Source organism: Phyllobates terribilis, unplaced genomic scaffold (genome assembly GCF_046119375.1).
Source record: "Phyllobates terribilis strain yellow unplaced genomic scaffold, ASM4611937v1 Scaffold_12__6_contigs__length_324123572, whole genome shotgun sequence".
NCBI classification, from domain to species: Eukaryota; Metazoa; Chordata; class Amphibia; order Anura; family Dendrobatidae; genus Phyllobates; species Phyllobates terribilis.
The window spans coordinates 260,190,306-260,211,060 of NW_027362772.1; the positions used below are offsets into that span (position 1 = coordinate 260,190,306).

The 20,755-nt window shown below is 44.0% G+C and overlaps 1 protein-coding gene across 12 annotated transcripts in view; it reads left to right on the top strand.

Moving 5' to 3' along the window:
• The window catches only part of PLCH2 (phospholipase C eta 2), an 816,520-nt gene that overhangs the window by 221,679 nt on the left and 574,086 nt on the right, over positions 1 to 20,755 (top strand). Inside the window, exon 1 of one of the 12 annotated variants that reach the window (XM_073656914.1) lies at positions 3,955 to 4,430. The exons of 10 other annotated variants lie outside the window; for them this stretch is intronic. Coding sequence is in view for 1 of the 2 variants with exons in the window: in XM_073656913.1 (XP_073513014.1) it covers positions 4,396 to 4,426 (31 nt within the window). In the remaining variant the exon portion in view is untranslated. Of the gene's footprint in view, positions 1 to 3,954; positions 4,431 to 20,755 lie in introns of those variants that run through there. One more of the 12 variants, XM_073656913.1, reaches the window with a different exon arrangement.

Genomic DNA, 20,755 nt, shown 5'->3' on the forward strand with positions numbered 1-20,755 from the left:
CTGACAGCCTAGCATGCCCCAGGATCAGATTAGATGACTGGGCTGTCACTCACAAAACCAACAGTCCAGCACACTCCAGATTCATAGGACAGCTGAGCTGTCACTCACAGCGTCCCTAGGCTACAGTCAGTGATGAAACCGTGGCAGCAGTACTATGCATGCGTGACCACAACTCTATTCACTTCTGTGGGTCTATGAAAGTGCATATGTGTAGCGCCCTGTGGGTTCGGTCGCTACAGAGGTATTGCATCTCAACCAGATGTGCGATATCTCACTTCCAGGTAAGGATGGAGTGTGGATCAGGACCCCGACACCTGCATGCATTACACCACATTTCCGGGGGGCAGGGCGACCGATATGCTCCAAGAAGAGCACGACAGTCCCTGTCCCTGGCTGGAGTGGGGGGAGGGAACACCGAGGAAGGGGGGACCCTGTAGTGCATAGGAGGGAGGGGGCAGTTCCTGGGTGCACCTAAAGGGAGGTATAAAATGTGGGCACCATCTTAGATCAGTAGTCAGTCCAGTTCAGTAGTTGGGAGCAGAGGCTCTGCATGAGCTCTGCTCCGCAGGCAGGCCTGAGAGTGAGGCCGGGGCCTGGAGGAGTAATAAGGAAGAAAGAGGAGCGGAGAAGGCTCCAGGAACAAGGAACGAAGGGACCCCAGGGGTGTGGACCGGCGAGTCGCCACCGCACGCCTGAATCTACCTGCGTAGAAGGGTCAGGCCAAAGGGGGAGACCGGTCCCCGAAACTAGTGGAGGCGGGGAACTACCCTCAACTAGAAACCGGAGACTGTGACATTTCACGTGGCGCAGCCCCTCGCTACACCCGCTAGGAAGGCACCATATAGGGTCAGGGAAACTGGCGCCAAAGTTTACCAGAGAAGGCCCGAGGCAGCCGGACAGAAGCGAGGTCACTGGCGGGGTATGACAGGCCAGAGAAAGGACACACAAAGGGGGTCCTGTGAAACGCTCCAAAGTTATCTGGGAGTAGGCCGAGCCCCTCACCTGGTGAGCACAGTGCGACGTGGGACGTTATGACCAGTTGGAGTAACGTGGATAAAGAACTGTGAGTAAATACCCTGGACTGCATTACAGGACTCTGTGTCATTACTGCTGCTCCTGCGCACCATCACCCCCAACATCCGCACTTGCTGCCCTGAGGCTATACTCCTCCCGTGGGGAGTTATACTATCCTGTGCTGCACCCACAACACCAGCCTCAGCGGTCTGCCCTGCAGCGGCGGTTCATTCTGACCGCAATCCACGGGTGGCGTAGTCGGACATTTAATATCACAAAACCCTATAAATAGAACGCCATTTGGGTTGACCACCCTGATCCACGGGACCGGGTCCCTGCCACACGAGGACTACAACCCCCAGCATCCGCAACGGGACCGGTTCCGGGTATCCCCACACACACGCGGTCCAGGGGGCGCGTCATATGCATGACTCTTTTTCCTATAAACAGGTGGTGGACATGCATGCACACAACTGCTCCATTCACCCGAAGGGCTTTGAGACCCCATTCTCATGAACAAAGGGGGAGCCCCATGAATAGGCTTGGACCCTTGTAGGGGTCTCTATTCTATGGATAGGTGATAAAGATGGTAGATGACAAGTGCCACTTTAATGAGGTCAACTCCAGGTTCACAATTGGGGAAGATGAGTGCCTGTGGTAACTACTCGCACATAAAACTGGATGTTTGCAACTCCGAATGCACATCAGTATATCCAACAGGTGTCCGTGATAATCGGTCTGATGTTGATCGCAATGCACGGGCTGGCCGGGCATCTCCTGACCCGAGCGGGACAGTTTCATATATTTCTATGAAGCTGTTGCGTTCGGGTCAGGAGATGTGCGGTCAGTCCGTGCATTGCGATCCAACATCGGACCGTTATCACGGACACCTGAAAGAGCCCTAAATTATATGCATTGTAAATGTACCTTCTAATAGGGAACCTGTCATCAGATTCATGCTGCCTGACCCACAGACAGCATGAATCAGACACTTGGCAGTGTGATTGCAGCCTGGAAGGTTTTCATGGTGTTTCAGAGAAAACATAGTTTTAAACGTTGTCGGGGGACTATGCATCTTGGTTGACTTGTCCTAGGCAAAGCCCTGGTTGGCTCTTCCCTGATCCCTTTGACTGACAGGTTTCTCCCTATACACAGACATTGGTAGTGAGTGACCTGTCAGTCTACTGAAACGCACATAGTTCCCTGGTGGCTTTTTCCTGAAACACCACATCGTTTCAGAGTAAAACATGCCTGGCTGCGATTGTGCAGCCAGTGTCCGATTCATGCTGCTTGTGAATCAAATAAAAAAAAAATAGATGGGGCTGTTAAGCTCAATCCAAATGGATTAAAATTAGCATTTTATTTCAAATATTTAAAATCCATAGAAAAGTAGTAAATGGATTCTGATCATCAATGCCTTTCAAACCCTATATGCGTAGGTGCTTGAAATGCGTTGATGATCATTATCCATTCACCACTCTTTTATGAATTTTATATGTTTGGAATCTAAGGGGTAAGTTTTCTCCTTATGGAGAGTGACATGCCAGGTCTGGCATGCCAGTATGAGGAGGCTTAAACGTCTTGCATGCTCCTCTGGGAAATTAAATATATGAATTGTCTTGAACTCTAGTGTCACCTATTGGAAGTAGCAATCCTACAAGTCAATATTGACCCTTAAACGAGCCTTGTAATATGACTTAGGATAAAAGCCAAATCAGAATCTCAATTTGCAGACACGGTGTTTCAGGGTATTGCCCCTCATCAGTGCAAAGTAAAAGATCTGATTTGGATAGGTGAGAGGCTAAGCCTGGGATCTAAGGGGTAAGTTTTCTTCTTATGGAGAGTGACACTCCAGGTCTGGCACGCCAGTTTGAGGAGACTTAAACGCCTTGAATAAGATGCAAATTTTAACCCATTTTTACCGAGCTGTACAACCATCTCCTTTTTCAATCGATCACCACCTTGCAACAGCTTCTACTCCAGGCTCTCCAAAATCTAGAGTTGGAAACATAGGGAAGCTGGTGATTTCCTTTGTGAATCTAATAACAGGTCTCCTTTAAGAGTCGTGCCACAGAGATGGGCAGCCGTCAGCGCTGCAGCTTTTTGCTGTGATATTCTCATAAGATCTACATCTCATCAACATCTGGAGGACTAATAGTTGCCAATCCTTGGAATTTAGAATTAGACTTAAGTCCTAGAATGTAGGTCACGAGTAAGTAAGGAACACGAAATGCGCTGTTCTATCCGCAGCTGACATCGCGTGCACGTGTTCGGAAGTCATCATCATCATCATCACAATGGAGCTTAGAGCGACTCAACTTATCTTTATATCGATTACTCTTCCAAATCTATTGCAGCAGAAGATTTTAGGAGATTATAGTATTACAGCCAATGCTATACATGGCCATTAGATTCTATACATCTGTCCGGAGACGTAAGCAGCTACTAATACTGCGCCACAACTGCAGCTGATAAGTAAAAGCTTATTCTCCACTTGTCGAGTAATTCTATTTCGGGTAAGCCCCGGGCAACCTTCCTCGGCTACATTTGGTGCAGTGGTTATAGAGCTTACAATCAAACATATGCACTTTGGAAGCGATGGGGCATCTATGATACGTCTGTTTCCATGGTGATTACCGAGACTCCCATATACAGATAATTAGTTGTTAACATGATATATGACTATTGTATCGGAACCTCTTTTTCACCATCTGCTTTCTACTACCTTTTGCTCGATTATCATCCCCCAAAAAGTGGTCTTCTCCGAGCCATAACTTTTGATTGCAATGCCCAATTTATGTGATTACCCATAAATAAAACCTTATTATATAGTGCCAGATATTTATTGGGGCTCACAATCTACGCTCCTGATCAATTTGTCTTTTGGAGTGTGGGAGGAAACCGAAGAACCTGGAGGAAACCCATGCAAACATCTGGAGAACATACAAAGTCCTTGCAGATGTTGCCCTTGGTGGGATTTGTATCCAGGACCCACCGTGCAGGTTGACATAGGAAGGTTGCACAATTCTATTCATCTCTTTAAATAGTGCAGCGTTCTGATATTAATGAAACGGTGAGGGACACAACGTAGGAAAAGAAAGATCTCAAACAGCCCTCCCCTCCCTCCTTATGTACTCGGTGGCACGCGAGAGCACATTGACAGGAGACAGGGCAAAGAAGCGACGAATCCTCAGTGGCCGCTCGAATCAGTGGATAAAATTCAAACTAGCTTCCCATAGAAACAGACAATTGCACACGAGATCCTCCACTCGCTGAGAGAAGCAGAGAGCGAGCGAGCGAGAGAGAAGCAGCGCAAAGAAGAGGACAATGATGGGAGCATTTACATCCTAACACCAGCAGCTCCTCTGTCTTCACAAGACAATGGATTTGGGAAGCCTACCACAGAAGCACAGTAGGTAGCCTTTAATTCCATGACTTTGAAGGATTCTTTTTCTTAATTTCTTTTCTGCTCCTTTAACGATGTCCCCTCTACCACCTGTCTGTTACCTGTAACCAAATCCGCTGCTCCTTCTTCTCCGCCAATGTTCCTTCTTGCACACTTTCTTGACATAAAAGTATCTAGATAGATTTTTCTGGATAATACAGTGCCACAATAAAACATTTTTTATTGTAGATCGTAGCTTAAGTAAACTGTCTGGGGAGTAAACATTTTGTTTTTTTTTGCGAAACGTAGGCATTGAAAAAGTCGTTGAGGTTGGATCGGTGAGGTGTTTGATAATTAAATTCTTTTATTTTTTACTCCCATTTTGCTACACATTTTTATTACCCAGACAAGTCATATAAAGCCAGAAATAGTCAATTATGCCACCGTATAAAATTATGTAAAATTATTGTGATGTTGACAGACGCAGCAAAGTTTGAGTTTGATCCATGACTTCAGACAAACCATGTCATCTAAATTTCGACAGGGTGAGGTGTGCAACCTCTGTATACATTGGACATTTATGTATTTGGGGTATGTTGGTGGTGTTACTTGACTTTTTTAGGCATAGGGTAATGTATTAGACTCTTGATAAATCACAGAGGGATGAGCCATCTGTCTACATCTGGATCGGTGATGCTCACAGGTGAACTTTCCTCCTCCGTCACTTAAATACTATTAATTTGATGACCCACTAGGGGTGTTTGCTCAGGAAAATGCAATCAAACCAGCAAACATTTTGGCATTTATCTACAGCAATGTGACACACGGACAGGTCCAGAAGATGCTTGAGCTCCCTGCGTCCTCCCTGCACGCTGCTCACTTTTTGTCAGTGTCAATCGGAGGACACAAAGCGAAGGCTTCGCACAGCGAGGAGGCTGATAGCTTGTGACATACTTAAGCTCTGTGGATCTATGATAAACCTTGGAAGCATCTAACCGGCGTCTCATAATACTCCCTTGTAATGGCTTCCCGGCACTGCAGGAATCTGTAGCCGCCGATGAGTTAAAGTACATTCACTAATAATTATGCAAAGCAAAATAAATTGTCCCCTGACGTGCACCACCATCAGTGGTACTATTAATGCACGCTCCTGGAAACAGGCAGCACAAAGGAGTTAATGATCATTGGAAATAAATGGCCTTTGGAAGTGTTCTTCTTGATGGCTGTCACTTCTGCCTGATGTGTGTTCGGCTCACAAAAGGTATTTTATTTCGGCGCGCGTCGTGGATAACGGTTAGTTAGTGGAGCATTTCACAAGCACCTTGTGCCGGGAAGGATGGCGCATGGGGCAAAGCCTTTCTAGTTCACTAGTTTGCAGAGAGGACCAAAGTAAACCTATAGGAGTATGAAGAATAATTGAGTGCTCCAGGCATGGAAAAACTGTTCTTTTCAAGGTTACGTTGCCAATTCCCATCTTGGAGACCAGTGTTTCAATCAAAAAGGCCAATTGAATGTAGCTATTTTAATTCATATTCTTGCCCTAGGTGAATAAACACTGTTTTCAGGAAGAGACAAAACGTCCAAAACGGATCCATTACATAAATTAAGGAAAAGGACCCCATTGATTATTATGAGGTCTATCTTTTTTCCGTTGTGTCTGGAAGAAAAAGTGCGTCATGCAGAACTTTTTTCCTTTCGAAAAGCTGACACATAACGGAAGTTAGACAAACCTCACAACAATCAGCGGGAATCTTCTGCTTCCAGTAGGGTCAGTTATGGAACTGGATATTAGTTCTGTTTATCTGGTCCTAAAAACGGAATGTCTGAACCGAAGTGTGAACGCAGCCTTTACCGGATATAGTGATGGATATCTCCTATGCGTAGGATCTTACAATCACTTCTCAATTAAGACGAATGTGCCAAAGTTCTCGTGCAGATGATTGTATCATTTGTCTGAGTGTGATCCGACAAAAATCTAAACGCACTCTGACCAATGTTAGTCTATGGGGACGTGCACGTATCCGATTTTTTCTGAGGAAAATATCGCTACATGCCCAAGTTGGATCTGATTCGGATCACACTTGGCAATACAAGTCAATAAGTCTGTGGAAATCATCAGACTGCACTCGGATGACATCTGATTTCAGTGGCATCACAGAACGAAGAGCATAGAGAACTTTTTTTTCTCCATCTTCTCATTATCCGAGAATATGGGATCACACTCTGATCAGAGTATGATCAGCATCATTGATCTGATTTTCTCAGATGACTAAAAATATGCTCATCTGAACTTAGCCAAGCTTGGTAGAATCTTTACACTGAGAATTTTCCTGGCATGTCTTATGTTTCATTGCAGTAGTGGACTAAGTTCACTTGTTTAGCACTCCTCCGAAGCCAGCAATAGCAACAGGGACATCTACAGATTAAAGTAAAGAATTATACAGCTACCTGCTCATCATCAGATCAATGACAGCAGCGGATGAGTGTGTAGATCCTGCAGGAGGCAGTGACTTGTCCACTTTAGTGAATGTATAAATGATGTGGGGCTGAATACCAGTGATACATTTTGTGTGGGTGCAGAATCTGGAGATTAATGATAATGAAACAACGTGCAGAAATCCAGCTGAATGAGACGCCGATGCAGAAAGGCTGCGGTGTAAATGGCTGATATATTGCTCCTACCACCACTGCTATCAATGATGGGGAAGAATAGCAAAGATTTAGAAAGAGTATACATAGTCTTGCGATAGATTTATAGAATTTACTGATGCTTTTTATCGGCTGTTTATATATTTAGTGACATTGGAAATATTCTTCGTTCACATTGCTTATTGGCACACTTATATGGTCATCATTGACTTTACACATCAGTTCAATCATGTTCTATTAAGTCAGAAATACTTTCAAAGATGTATTTACCATAGACCATGGTAGCCATGCAACTCACGATGGGGGGACCCAGCTCAGGTTGGCCCCTTTTTAAATGGTATTCCCATCTCCAAGATCCTATCCCAATGTGTAGTAGGTGTAATAATAATAATATTAGCAAATACCTCCAATTAGAAATGAAGTATAGTTCTTCTGATTAGCTATGTTTCTTACCCCATGTGCAGGGCATTGCAATAGCCTAGTTATCCATGGTTACGATGACTAGCACCTAGTTAACTTTCACTGTATGAGTGGTCATAGCCATGGATACCTAAGCTACTGCAATGCCCTGCACATGGGTTAAGTGACATAGCTAATCAGAAGCATTATACTACATTTCTATTTGGAGGTATTTGCTAATAATATTTTTATTACACCCTCTAAATATTTAAGTGGTTGTCACCAATCACCATGGATACCTAAGCTACTGCAATGGCAAGCACATGGGGTAAGCGACATAGCTAATCAGAAGAACTATACAACATTTCTATTTGGAGGTATGTGCTAAAAATATTATTATTACACCTACTGCATATTTAAGTGGTTGTCACCATGGATACCTAAGCTACTGCAATGCCCTGCACATGGGGTAAGCGATATAGCTAATCAGAAGAACTATACTACATATCTAATTGGTGGTATTTGCTAATATTATTATTATTATTATTATTATTATACCTACTAAATATTGGGATAGGGTCTTGGAGATGGGAATAATCCTTTAAGTGGTATGGTGTGAGGCATGGCAATGCTACCCAACAAGAAAGCATGAAATTGGTACAACTGTCGTATAAAGGATGTAAAGTAGAGTAGTGGTGAAAGGCTCCACAAGTGTGGCGGTATTTTTTCCCTCTACTACTATACTAGCCCTCTATCTCCTGTATGCTCATGATATATTTATTGCACACACGTATGAGGGTATATTTTTATCTGCATGTGTCTGGATGTAGATCTGGCAGCATACATGCTTTGTGCAATCAAAATGCCATAAGGATGCCAGCTACATACAAGGAACACAAAACCCCTGCTGCTGTTCGCCCATAGAACATGGGCTTTTATGGGTTTTTTTTTCCAAGAGACAGGGTGTTAAGTATGTGCATGGCATATTTTTACACACTATTGCTACTATCTGGGAAATAGCAGCTAACACCTCTATAAAAATCTATTTCTGTAAGGTATCAGATCCAGGTAGGGTGTCATAACACGCTGCTTTAAGTCGGGCGCGCAGGAGATCAGCACCACCAGCAGCCAGTTCAGACAGGTAATTAGCCCAAGTGATGGCAGGTGCGGGAAGAACGGAAGAGTCAAACAAAAGCAGAAGCTTTGCCCAGGGGGGCGAGATAATTCTTTGCAATAAAAGTAGCCATGAGGTTAGGATGCAAGTGGTGATATGAGAACTTCACAAATATTAGCTCCTTGCTGCTGGGCAAATAAAAGCCGAATGTGCAGGTTTAGCAGGAAACAAAGGAAGTTTGTAGGCAGTGTAGAGAAAAAGTAGGTTGCAATACATTTCTTAGAAAAATGACATATAAACACCATAAAAGACAATACAAAAAAAATAAAAAATCCAGGATTTAAAAAAAACAAAAAACAGCTATAGATATGTCTAGCGGAAATGGGTTAAACACTATAATTAATATATATGTCAATATAAGCCATAAAAGTCGCAATAACAAACACATTATGCATTTTAAATAATTTAAATATGGTTTACCGCTTCTGTTTCTAGCAGTAGAGAAACTGAGGAATATTATAGGAAATGGGGGTGGGTCTTTCTACAAGAAATGGAGGCAGGTCTTTGTCTCTGCAAGAAGTGGAGGTAGATATTTGTCTCTCCAGGAAATAGAGGTGGGTTTTTGTCTCTCTACAAGAAGCGGTGGCAGTGTCGGGCCTCTATCTCTCTACAGGAAGCAGGGGTGTGTCTTTGTCGCTCTACAAATAGTGGGGGTAAGTCTTTGTCTCTTTAAAGGAAGTGAGAATATGCCTTTGTCTCTACAAAAATTGGGAACGGGTCTTTGTCTCTCTACAAGAAGTAGTGGCGGGTCTCTGTCTCTCTACAGAAAGTGGAAGGAGGTCTTTGTCTCTCCAAGAAGTGGGGCGGGCCATTGTCTCTCTACAGGAAGTGGGAGTGGATCTTTATCTCTCTACAGGAAGTGGAAGTGGGTCTTTGTCTCTCTACAGGAAGTGGAAGTGGGTCTTTGTCTCTGTCCAAGAAGTTGGGTGGGCCTTTGTCTCTCTACAGGAAGTGGGAGTGGGTCTTTATCTCTCTACAGGAAGTGGAAGTGGGTTTTTGTCTCTCTACAGGAAGTGGGAGCAGGTCTTTATCTCTCTACAGGAAGTGGGAGCGGGTCTTTGTCTCTCTCCAAGAAGTGGGGCGGGCCTTTGTCTCTCTACAGGAAGTGGGAGCGGGTCTTTATCTCTCTACAGGAAGTGGAAGTGGGTCTTTGTCTCTCTTCAGGAAGTGGGGGTGGGACTTTATCTCTAAAAAAGCAGGAAGGGTCTTTGTCTCTCTAGAAGTAGTGGGGGCAGGCCTTTGCCTCTCTACAAAGAATGGAAGCGGGTTTATTGCTGTATAAGAAGTGTGAGCAGGCCTTTGTCACTCTACAGGAATTGGGGGCAGGACTTTGTCTCTCTACAGGAAATGGGAGTGGGTCTGTGGCACTATACAGGAATTGGGGGCAGGCCTTTATCTCTCTACAGGAAGTGGGAGCGGGTCTTTATCTCTCTCCAGGAAGTGTAATTGGGTCTTTGTCTCTCTATAGGAAGTCAAAGCGGGTCTTTATTTCTCTACAGGAAGTAGGAGCGGGTCTTTGTCTCTCAAAAAAAAGTGGGTGCATGTCTTTGTCTCTCTACAGGAAATGGGAGTGGGTCTTTGGCACTGTACAGAAAGTGGGGGCAGGCCTTTGTCGCTCTACAGGAATTGGGGGCAGGCCTTTGTCTCTCTACAGGAAATGGGAGTGCGTCTGTGGCGCTCTACAGGAAGTGGGGGCAGGCCTTTATCTCTACAGGAAGTGGGAGTAGGCCTTGGTCTCTGTACAGGAAATGGGAGCGGGTCTTTGTCTCTCTACAGGAAGTTGGAGTAAGTCTTTGTCTCCCTACAGGAAGTGGAAGCGGGTCTTTATTTCTCTACAGGAAGTAGGAGCGGGTCTTTGTCTCTCTAAAAAAAGTGGGGGCATGTCTTTGTCTCTCTACAGGAAATGGGAGTAGGTCTTTGGCACTGTACAGGAAGTGGGACAGGCCTTTATCTCTCTACAGGAAGTAGGTGCTGGTCTTTGTCTCTCTACAGGAAATGGGAGTGGGTCTGTGGCACTGTACAGGAAGTGGTGGCAGGCCTTTATCTCTCTACAGGAAGTGGGAGTGAGTCTTTGTCTCCCTACAGAAAGTGGAAGCGGGTCTTTATTTCTCTACAGGAAGTAGGAGCGGGTCTTTGTCTCTCTAAAAAAAGTGGGGGCATGTCTTTGTCTCTCTACAGGAAATGGGAGTGGGTCTTTGGCACTGTACAGGAAGTGGGGGCAGGCCTTTGTCGCTCTACAGGAATTGGGGGCAGGCCTTTGTCTCTCTACAGGAAATGGGAGTGGGTCTGTGGCGCTCTACAGGAAGTAGTGGCACGCATTTATCTCTCTACAGGAAGTTGGAGCAGGCCTTGGTCTCTGTACAGGAAATTGGAGCGGGTCTTTGTCTCTCTACAGGAAGTGGGGGCAAGCCTTGGTCTCTGTACAGTAAGTGGGAGCGGGTCTTTGTCTCTCTACAGGAAGTGGGAGCGAGTCTTTGTCTCTCTACAGGAAGTTGAAGCGGGTCTTTATTTCTCTACAGGAAGTAGGAGCGGGTCTTTGTCTCTCTACAGGAAGTGGGAGTGAGTCTTTGTCTCCCTACAGGAAGTAGAAGCAGGTCTTTATTTCTTTACAGGAAGTAGGAGCGGGTCTTTGTCTCTCTAAAAAAAGTGGGGGCATGTCTTTGTCTCTCTACAGGAAATGGGAGTAGGTCTTTGGCACTGTACAGGAAGCGGGGACAGGCCTTTATCTCTCTACAGGAAGTAGGAGCAGGTCTTTGTCTCTCTACAGGAAATCGGAGTGGGTCTGTGGCACTGTACAGGAAGTGTGGGCAGGCCTTTATCTCTCTACAGGAAGTGGGAGTGAGTCTTTGTCTCCCTACAGGAAGTAGAAGCGGGTCTTTATTTCTCTATAGGAAGTAGGAGCGGGTCTTTGTCTCTCTAAAAAAAGTAGGGGGCATGTCTTTGTCTCTCTACAGGAAATGGGAGTAGGTCTTTGGCACTGTACAGGAAGTAGGGGCAGGCCTTTATCTCTCTACAGGAAGGGGGAGTGGGTCTTTGTCTCTCTACAGGAAGTGGAAGTGGATTTTTGTCTCTCCACAGGAAGTGGAAGTGGATTTTTGTCTCTCCACAGGATGTGGGGACTATCTTTGTCTCTGCTACTGTTCACTACTTTGTCAGATTGTGAACAGGTTTAACAGAAGCAGTCATGTCATAGGACAATGGCAGGAGCATGAGGGCAGCAAGATCATGCCTTTCTTCAGGTTTTGTATGCTTTACGTGTAAGGATTACGCTTGTAATACTATTTATGCTCTTACACATTTATGGTGCAATCCTCATATTACTACATTATTTGTTTCAGAATTGTAGCTGTGTAGATACATAAAGGTACACTTCAGCTATCAATATCAAATGATATCAATGACTTAGCCTTAGGAGACAGTGGAGTCGGGCACACTGCATCCTAACTGATCTGCTTTACTTACTTATATAGCGCCATCATATTCTGCAGCACTTTACATACATTATGGGCACTGTCCCCATTGGGGCTCACAATCTATATTCCCTATCAGTATGTCTTTGGAGTGTGGGAGGAAACTGGAGAACACGGAGGAAACCCATGCAAACACGGGGAGAACATACAAACTCCTTGCAGATGTTGTCCTTGGTGGGATTTGAACCCAGGACCCCAGCTCTGCAATGCTGCAGTGCTAACCACTGAGCCACCATGCTGCCCCAAATATATGTCCTCCAACTATTCCACTTGACTAGCTGTCTCCATCACTAGATGAAGAAGTGCAAATTGTGTAACTAATTTCATGAATGCATACTGAAAATGGAAAATAGCAGTGCAAGCAGCCAACGAGAAACCAAGAAAGTAGTTGAATATTTATGTTTTTTTTTTTTGCTGGTTACGAGGATAGTAATGGTCTAGCAAAAAATTATTGCAAGCCGACATGAACTAAAAGCTCAGCAAAATGGCCTTTCGTCAGGTGCTCAGCTACAAGTGTCGAACACAATGAAAATTGTAGGTGACACTAATGGATGGTGCAGATATCCCAGCTATAGGTCTCATTCACGTTTTGTGACCCAGGAGATGAAATCTCCCATGATGCATGCATAATAAACCCTGATTAAAGCCCATTTAATTCATTTCAAAGAGATGCTCGTCCTTTGATGTTACAATAAAAAAAAAACCTGCATTGTTAAAAATCATTATTTTACATAATAAATTCCAAATTTGATCTGAAAAATAGAAAGTGATTTATTCCCTTTTCAACAAAAGCCCATATGGTGTTACATAGCCTTCTAGACCCACATCACATGTTCTGAACATATGCCATGCTGGATAGTTTTAGATTCTTTTCCCAACACATATGCCGTGGCAGGGAATACTTTGCGCAATCCATAAGGGACCTTATACAGACATTAAGCAGAGGGGATGGGTTAGATTTAATTCTCAATAATGGTTTTACGAATATGAAAGGCAAGAAAAAAAGTGTCGTAATTCTATGACAATGATGCAGATGCTGATGTGACCTTATCGGTGGTGGAATGGGTCAATGTACATAGACCTTGATTTCCTCGAATGGGGTCACTAAAGAAATCTACTGAGAACTATTATAGCAGCTGAAGTTGTGAGTACTATTGTGGACCTTTAGTTTCTAGTTTTCAGAATAGCTATTGAGGAGTGAAACAATTCCTGGCTATTACGTATTCTGCAGTTTTTAACATTTTTTTCCCTCTGTGGATTCTATCTCTAATTTTTAATTGCCTCTGAGCTTGTGGGTAAAGACTAGCTGCTTTGTAGGTAGGTAATAGGTAGAATCTGCTCCCATACACAGTACACAGAGGGATTCCTGCTCTCCTGTTTCTATGTAGCACATGTTCAGCAGAAGCATGGAGGACATTATACAGCAGTACTGAGCAGTGTAGCTGTGAATCCAGCACTGGAGGTGAGATAAAACACTTGCTAAAAAGCAGCAGCAAAGGTCTATGTCCACACGGCTTTCTCTCTTTGCTTCTCACTTTTTTTCTTCATCCATACACTTCAATAAACAGCTGTAATCTGATCTCTCAGTGAGTTGTCAATCCATCAGTTTTAAATGAGAATGATGAACTCAGGAGCCTGGAGAGAGAATTGTCTGATAAGTGGAGAAAAAAGGCATAATTCTTTGATAAGATATATTACAAAGTTTCTTGTATTTGCCCGTACTTTTGATTTATACAAAGTTTGTTAAAATTACACCAACCATTTAAATTTCATTCCAATAAGTGATGATGACCCATCCAAGCTCTATATGAAAAAGTGATGTAATCTGGGGTTTTAGTGCAGGTCTCCTTCCAGCTCAATTGTTTGCACACTGATTTGGTAAGACCTAGTGCTACCCAGCCTCTTCATCTCAAACTGCTATTTAATTACTGCCTGCTACTTCAACCACTTGATGCCTAATTCTACTACAGTAATTGCATACACTTTGCTTAATTGGTATTTTATGTCTTTTAGTAAAATCTATGATTATATCTTTTCTGGAGGTTCCTCTGTACTATATTCTACTGGTTGTTCTCTAGCCACCAATTGCCTTATTCTTTCGATGGACCTTATATTTGAGTTTAGTAAATGCCGTCATTTCACATTTCACTATACAAGAGATTTGCTTTCTGTGCTGCACAGACTTGTTTTAGGATCCTCCTACAAATAGAAAGTTTGAGAAGATTGTATAGTTTATCATGTGGCTTTGGGATTTAAAAAAGAAGTAAAAGTAAAGGGGAAAAAATTACTGTAATGTTATGTTGTGTGCGTAAATGGTAGTTTTTAGAAGATTATAAGAAAAGGTAGTAAATATATATCTATATAGATATATATCTATATATCTATATAGATATATACACTTTCATGTTTTCCATCATTTGGAGTAAATGGCATAAAATAACAAAAGAACTGATACGTACCTGATAAATTCCCTCCAGTTATGCTGCCTATCCAGGTGACCCTCTGTAGCCAACCACTGACTACAGCGGTGATGCTGGCTGCAGACCACTGAGACTAGTGATTGGCTGCAGTGGTTATGTGGGTAAATGGCACAAGACTATTGCAGAGAAGTGAAGAGACTGGTGAGGAGCATCTGAGCAGCAGGGAATTTATTAGTCCAGTAATGGTTCTTTTGTTACTTTATGTCATTTGCTCCCTTTAGCCTAATAGTTGCCAATCCCGGAAAACCCCCTTTAACTACTAGACTGCAATCAATCTATGCCCTCACATCACGTCCACAGCGCTATGAGGATTCTCCGGTGCAGGGGGTGGAGATTATGTGACCGCCAGTATGCGATATGCATATTCTTGGCCACATTCCAACTAGACGTGTGCAGTCTCGCTCAATGTCTAGTCGGAATGTGGTCAGGAATATGCATATCGCATACTTGCAGTCACATGACCACAATCCCCAACCTAGGAAAATCCTCACAGCATGCAATATGAGGGTTCACAAGTCTGCAGTCATCCACAATGACTGCAAACTTGTAGTTTAAGACTGGACAACTTCTTTAAAGCTATCTTTCTTATGCCCATAGTTATTAGTGGGCATGTTAGCACATTGGTAGCTGCCCATAAGATCCCCCATTGCGATATTACTTAAAGTAGGAGCTTGGATGAAATCCATTCAGGTTATGTGTACATTTACACAGTCAGTCTTTTTTTTTATATACCTTTTTATGTAACCCATTTGCATTTCTTTCTGTACATTCCTCTTTAATCCATATAGATTAACTCTAACAAGTAGAATTCAGCCACAAGCTAGTGCTGAAATTGCTTAGAAATTCAGCATGTAAAAGCAATGAAGTGAGAGTGAAATGGATCCTTACATTACAGCAATGATATAATGAGTCAGACACTTTAGTCATCGCCACATACATCTTCTTGTATAATGCATCTCAGGCTTGTCAGGGATGATACAACCCATCAAGAATCAGTTTAGTGTCACTTTTATACCTTTATTCTTCAGTTCATTACTATTTAAATCTGCCTTTTATTAGAGACCAAGAAGGAAAAAAATGCCATTTAATGAGCGCTTGAAATGAGGTGTAGCCACTTTACATGCCTAACAACTGTGTAAGTGTGATCTCAGAGCTTTTTGCCACATATCAATTCAAATTTTAAATTGCTACTCTATCTCCTTGACAACAGACTTCAAGTCAGTTGTAGTCTGTTGCCAAGGAGACTGAGAGAAACAATGTTTAGAGATGTAATTCTAAGTGTGGAGAGATAGGTGTGGTTAATGTGCCATTAGTTAGAGTTGGATCTCATGATGTCTTCTTGTTCCTAACATGTTCCAATATTTGTTCCTCCGTTTAAAGGGAACATGTCAGCAGGTGTTGCCATGTAATCTGACATCAGCATGATTTAGGGACAGAGACCCTGATTCCAGTGATCTATTACTTAATTTACTGGGTGCAGCAGTTGTGATAGATTCACAGTTTTCTCTGTTGCAGATCTAGCAGAGATGTATAATTGTGGGCGTGGTTGGACCAGGAGACTCAAGACACCTAGTCCTGTAGTGATAATCTATTGCAGATAAAATACTGATTTTAATGAAACAGCAATACCGCCTAGTAGGTGATACACCACTGGAATCAGGATGTCAACCACTACATCTTTGTGCTCTCGGATTACATAGCAAAAAAACGCTGATGGATTCCCTTTCAATAGTTTAGTTGGAGATGTTCAATGTCGGGTAGCAGGTAGAAGATATTTAATGTAGCTAGTATTTGTTCATGGATGCAACCAAATCATTGAAATAGTTTGATGAAAATGCCTTGGAATTACTAAAGACCTGTCACATCATTGAATTTACATTTTCATTTGACATGTCTTAAAGAGGATGTCTCATGAAAATCCCTCTTTTATCTTTTATGCTTGTTATCCAGAATTTATCTGATTTTTTGGAATCTGTATTGTTATCCAGGTAGGTCATAAAATACAGTAAGATAGTTAGGCATAAATGGGATGAGTGGGAACAGATGATTCCCTCAATCCTAGTAATTGGAAGGGATTAGGGGGTTGTCAAGTTTGTCCCCTACCTTATTTACGTCCATGACCTGGCTTATTTATGGGTCATAAAAGTAAGTAAAGAGTTGCCATGGGACAAACTGCTTTGACCTGTAAACCGAAAACCATAAAAACATCAGCTCCTTCAGGTCTTCGTCCGTCAATGGTTGAGAGTGTGACAAGCCCAGGGGGATGGGGATGATTCGGTAACCGGGCCTTTGGGGATGTCGCGGTGGTCGGCTCCCGGGCCCGTACCCTGGGGTCAGCTTTAAAAAGGGGATTGTTTGTTAATTTTATTAAAGTTCGTGACACCACCTGTGGTTTCTGGTGAGAATCACCAGCGCTGCGGCAGTCCACTGAGGCCGGTGATAAGGCAGCTTGATGGTATAGCTCCCCACAGGTGGAGCTAGGCCTCAGGGCAGCGTACGGAGAGGGGGATGCAGGACAGGCGAGACCCAGCCGGGTCAGAGCAAGAACAGGGACAAACACGATAGTCACTTCAGTACCTTTTACTGATGGAAATTCAGGCACATCCCGGAGCACTGTAGGGTGCATATCAGGATCCTCCCCAATGAGCGGGTGTAGGGCCTCCTGTTTCTTGCCTCCGCGTAGTAAGTTTCTGACCTGCCTGGAGCTAGGCCTAACTTTATCTCTGTCCTGCACCGGCTGACGTTGTGGTAGGGCCTTTTGGAGTGCCCCCTCCCAGCTTATGGGGCCTATGTGTCTCCTGGCTCTGTTACGTATCAGCTCTCTGGTGAACCTGGGACCTGTAGTTCTCCAGGGATTCCGGTTATGCCTTACTGGGTCGTCGAGATCCCGGTAAGCTCGGACCCGAAGTCCGGTATATCTTTCGGGGTGAGCTGGGTAAGCTCCTCTGCCCCCACTGCTACTCACTTTCCACTCACCTTCGGCCATGCTCGGGCCCTCATTAGGCTACTCACACTAACGGCAGCTTGCCGCTCTTCACCGATCTTATGGCGCCGCCACACCTTAAGCTCACTATTCTGAGCTACAACTGAGTCTTAGTCTGGATGAGCTCCACTGCAGGCTAGCAACTGCAGGAGCTGGAACTGGCTCTGTCCTCTGAGGTAACTCTTCAGAGAAACTGCTGAATCACTCTGTACTCTAAACTAGACTAGACTAGACTGAACTACCTAGCTCCACCTTCCCTATTTATATCCCTAACAGGCTCCCTCTGCTGGTCTGAGGTGGAAGGTGGAGATGTGTGGATGTTTATGGGGGCCTCTTGTGGAGGAATCCATCAATGCACTCTTCTAGGATCTGTGATACCAAGCGCAGCTGGGCGTCACAAGTGCACATCGATCAGGGTATTTAGGTCTTCAGTAGTCATGCGGGATAGCAGACAGACTGATGCTACGGTTACTGAGCCAATCAGTGCCCAGGATACACAAGGCAAAGCTCTGGTTGGTTGCCTTCCATCAATCAGCCAATCGTGTGCCGTGTACAATCTCACGTAGGCAAATGAGCTCGAAAACCCGCGATACATTGAGTCCGCGATAAGTGAACCGCGATATAGAGAGGGACTACTGTATTTCGATCTTTTTACAAATGTGAGAAAGCACACGACTACAACTACCACTACTTCTTAAAAAAATCATTCTTGAACTCTTACTCCTAAGGAGATTGTCCAGTGAATGAAATTTTTTTAAAAAGAGATCAGGCTGGTTTAAATAAAAATATTAGTAATACCCAAACCATTCTTACTGGTCTGAATCACTTCCCATTCTGATGCGCATATATATACAGTACAGACCAAAAGTTTGGACACACCTTCTCATTTAAAGATTTTTCTGTATTTTCTTGACTATGGAAATTGTACATTCACACTGAAGGCATCAAAATTATGAATTAACACATGTGGAATTATATACTTAACAAAAAAGTGTGAAACTACTGAAAATATGTCTTATATTCTAGGTTCTTCAAGGTAGCCACCTTTTGCTTTGATGACTGCTTTGCACACTCTTGGCATTCTCTTGATGAACTTCAAGATGTAGTCACCGGAAATGGTCTTCCAACAATCTTGAAGGAGTTCCCAGAGATGCTTAGCACTTGTTGGCCCTTTTGACTTCACTCTGCGGTCCAGCTCACCCCAAACAATCTCGATTGAGTTCAGGTCTGGTGACTGTGGAGGCCAGGTCATCTGGCATAGCACCCCATCACGCTCCTTCTTGGTCAAATAGCCCTTACACAGCCTGGAGGTGTGTTTGGGGTCATTGTCCTGTTGAAAAATAAATGATGGTCCAACTAAACGCAAACCGGATGGAATAGCATGCCGCTGCAAGATGCTATGGTAGCCATGCTGGTTCAGTATGCCTTCAATTTTGAATAAATCCCCAACATTGTCACCAGCAAAGCACCCCCACACCATCACACCTCCTCCTCCATGCTTCACGGTGGGAACCAGGCATGTAGAGTCCATCCGTTCACCTTTTCTGCGTCACACAAAGACACGGTGGTTGAAACCAAAGATCTCAAATTTGGACTCATCAGACCAAAGCACAGATTTCCACTGGTCTAATGTCCATTCCTTGTGTTCTTTAGCCCAAACAAGTCTCTTCTGCTTGTTGCCTGTCCTTAGCAGTGGTTTCCTAGCAGCTATTTTACCATGAAGGCCTGCTGCACAAAGTCTCCTCTTAACAGTTGTTGAAGAGATGTGTCTGCTGCTAGAACTCTGTGTGGCTTTGACCTGGTCTCTAATCTGATCTGCTGTTAACCTGTGATTTCTGAGGCTGATGACTCGGATAAACTTATCCTCAGAAGCAGAGGTGACTCTTGGTCTTCCTTTCCTGGGGCGGTCCTCATGTGAGCCCGTTTATTTGTAGCGCTTGATGGTTTTTGCAATTGCACTTGGGGACACTTTCAAAGTTTTCCCAATTTTTCGGACTGACTGACCTTCATTTCTTAAAGTAATGATGGCCACTCATTTTTCTTTACTTAGCTGCTTTTTTCTTGCCATAATACAAATTCTAACAGTCTATTCAGTAGGACTATCAGCTGTGTATCCACCAGACTTCTGCACAACACAACTGATGGTCCCAACCCCATTTATAAAGCAAGAAATCCCACTTATTAAACCTGACAGGGCACACCTGTGAAGTGAAAATCATTTCCGGTGACTACATCTTGAAGCTCATCAAGAGAATGCCAAGAGTGTGCAAAGCAGTCATCAAAGCAAAAGGTGGCTACTTTGAAGAACCTAGAATATAAGACATATTTTCAGTTGTTTCACACTTTTTTGTTAAGTATATAATTCCACATGTGTTGATTCATAGTTTTGATGCCTTCAGTGTGAATGTACAATTTTCATAGTCATGAAAATACAGAAAAATCTTTAAATGAGAAGGTGTGTCCAAACTTTTGGTCTGTACTGTATATATATATATATATATATATATTGTAAGGCAGCGCTACTTATTATCCTGGGGGATACTCGCTTTGCTGCGTCAATCACTGCACACCAGCAACTACTTTACCGTTTTTCACAATCCACAGTTTATTACACGTCATAAACCGTACTTCCCATACAACATGTTCACGAGCCCAAGTGGCAGACCGGCCCACTTGGCTCTAATTACAGCCTCCCGCAAGGTAATAAAACAATGTCCATGAAAATGTCCATAACATAAACAGTATTACCTTTATCGGCTTTCAGCTGCTTTTAGTCCGCCCCCACTGTGACTCTAAGGCTTGACCACACGTGGTCTCCAGCCCTCCACCCCTTAAGGCTTACTGGCGTATTTCACATACCCAGGCTTCACCCTCCAGGACGCTTGTGTGGCACTCCGAGGCTTACTGGCATCCCACACACACACACACACACAGGGATCCATGCTTCACCTCCACCGGAGTCCACCAGGCCTCACCAGGCCTCACAGGAGCGGTGTTCCCCCACACACAGGGAACAGCCTCGTGTCTCTCACACGGCCTCTCACGAGCGGTGTTTGTGTGGCACTCCGAGGCTTACTGGCATCCCCCACACTCTCACACGGGGATCCAGGCTTCACCTCCACCGGAGTCCACCAGGCCTCACACGAGCCTCACACGAGCAGTGTTCCCCCCACACACAGGGAACAGCCTCGTGTCTCTCAC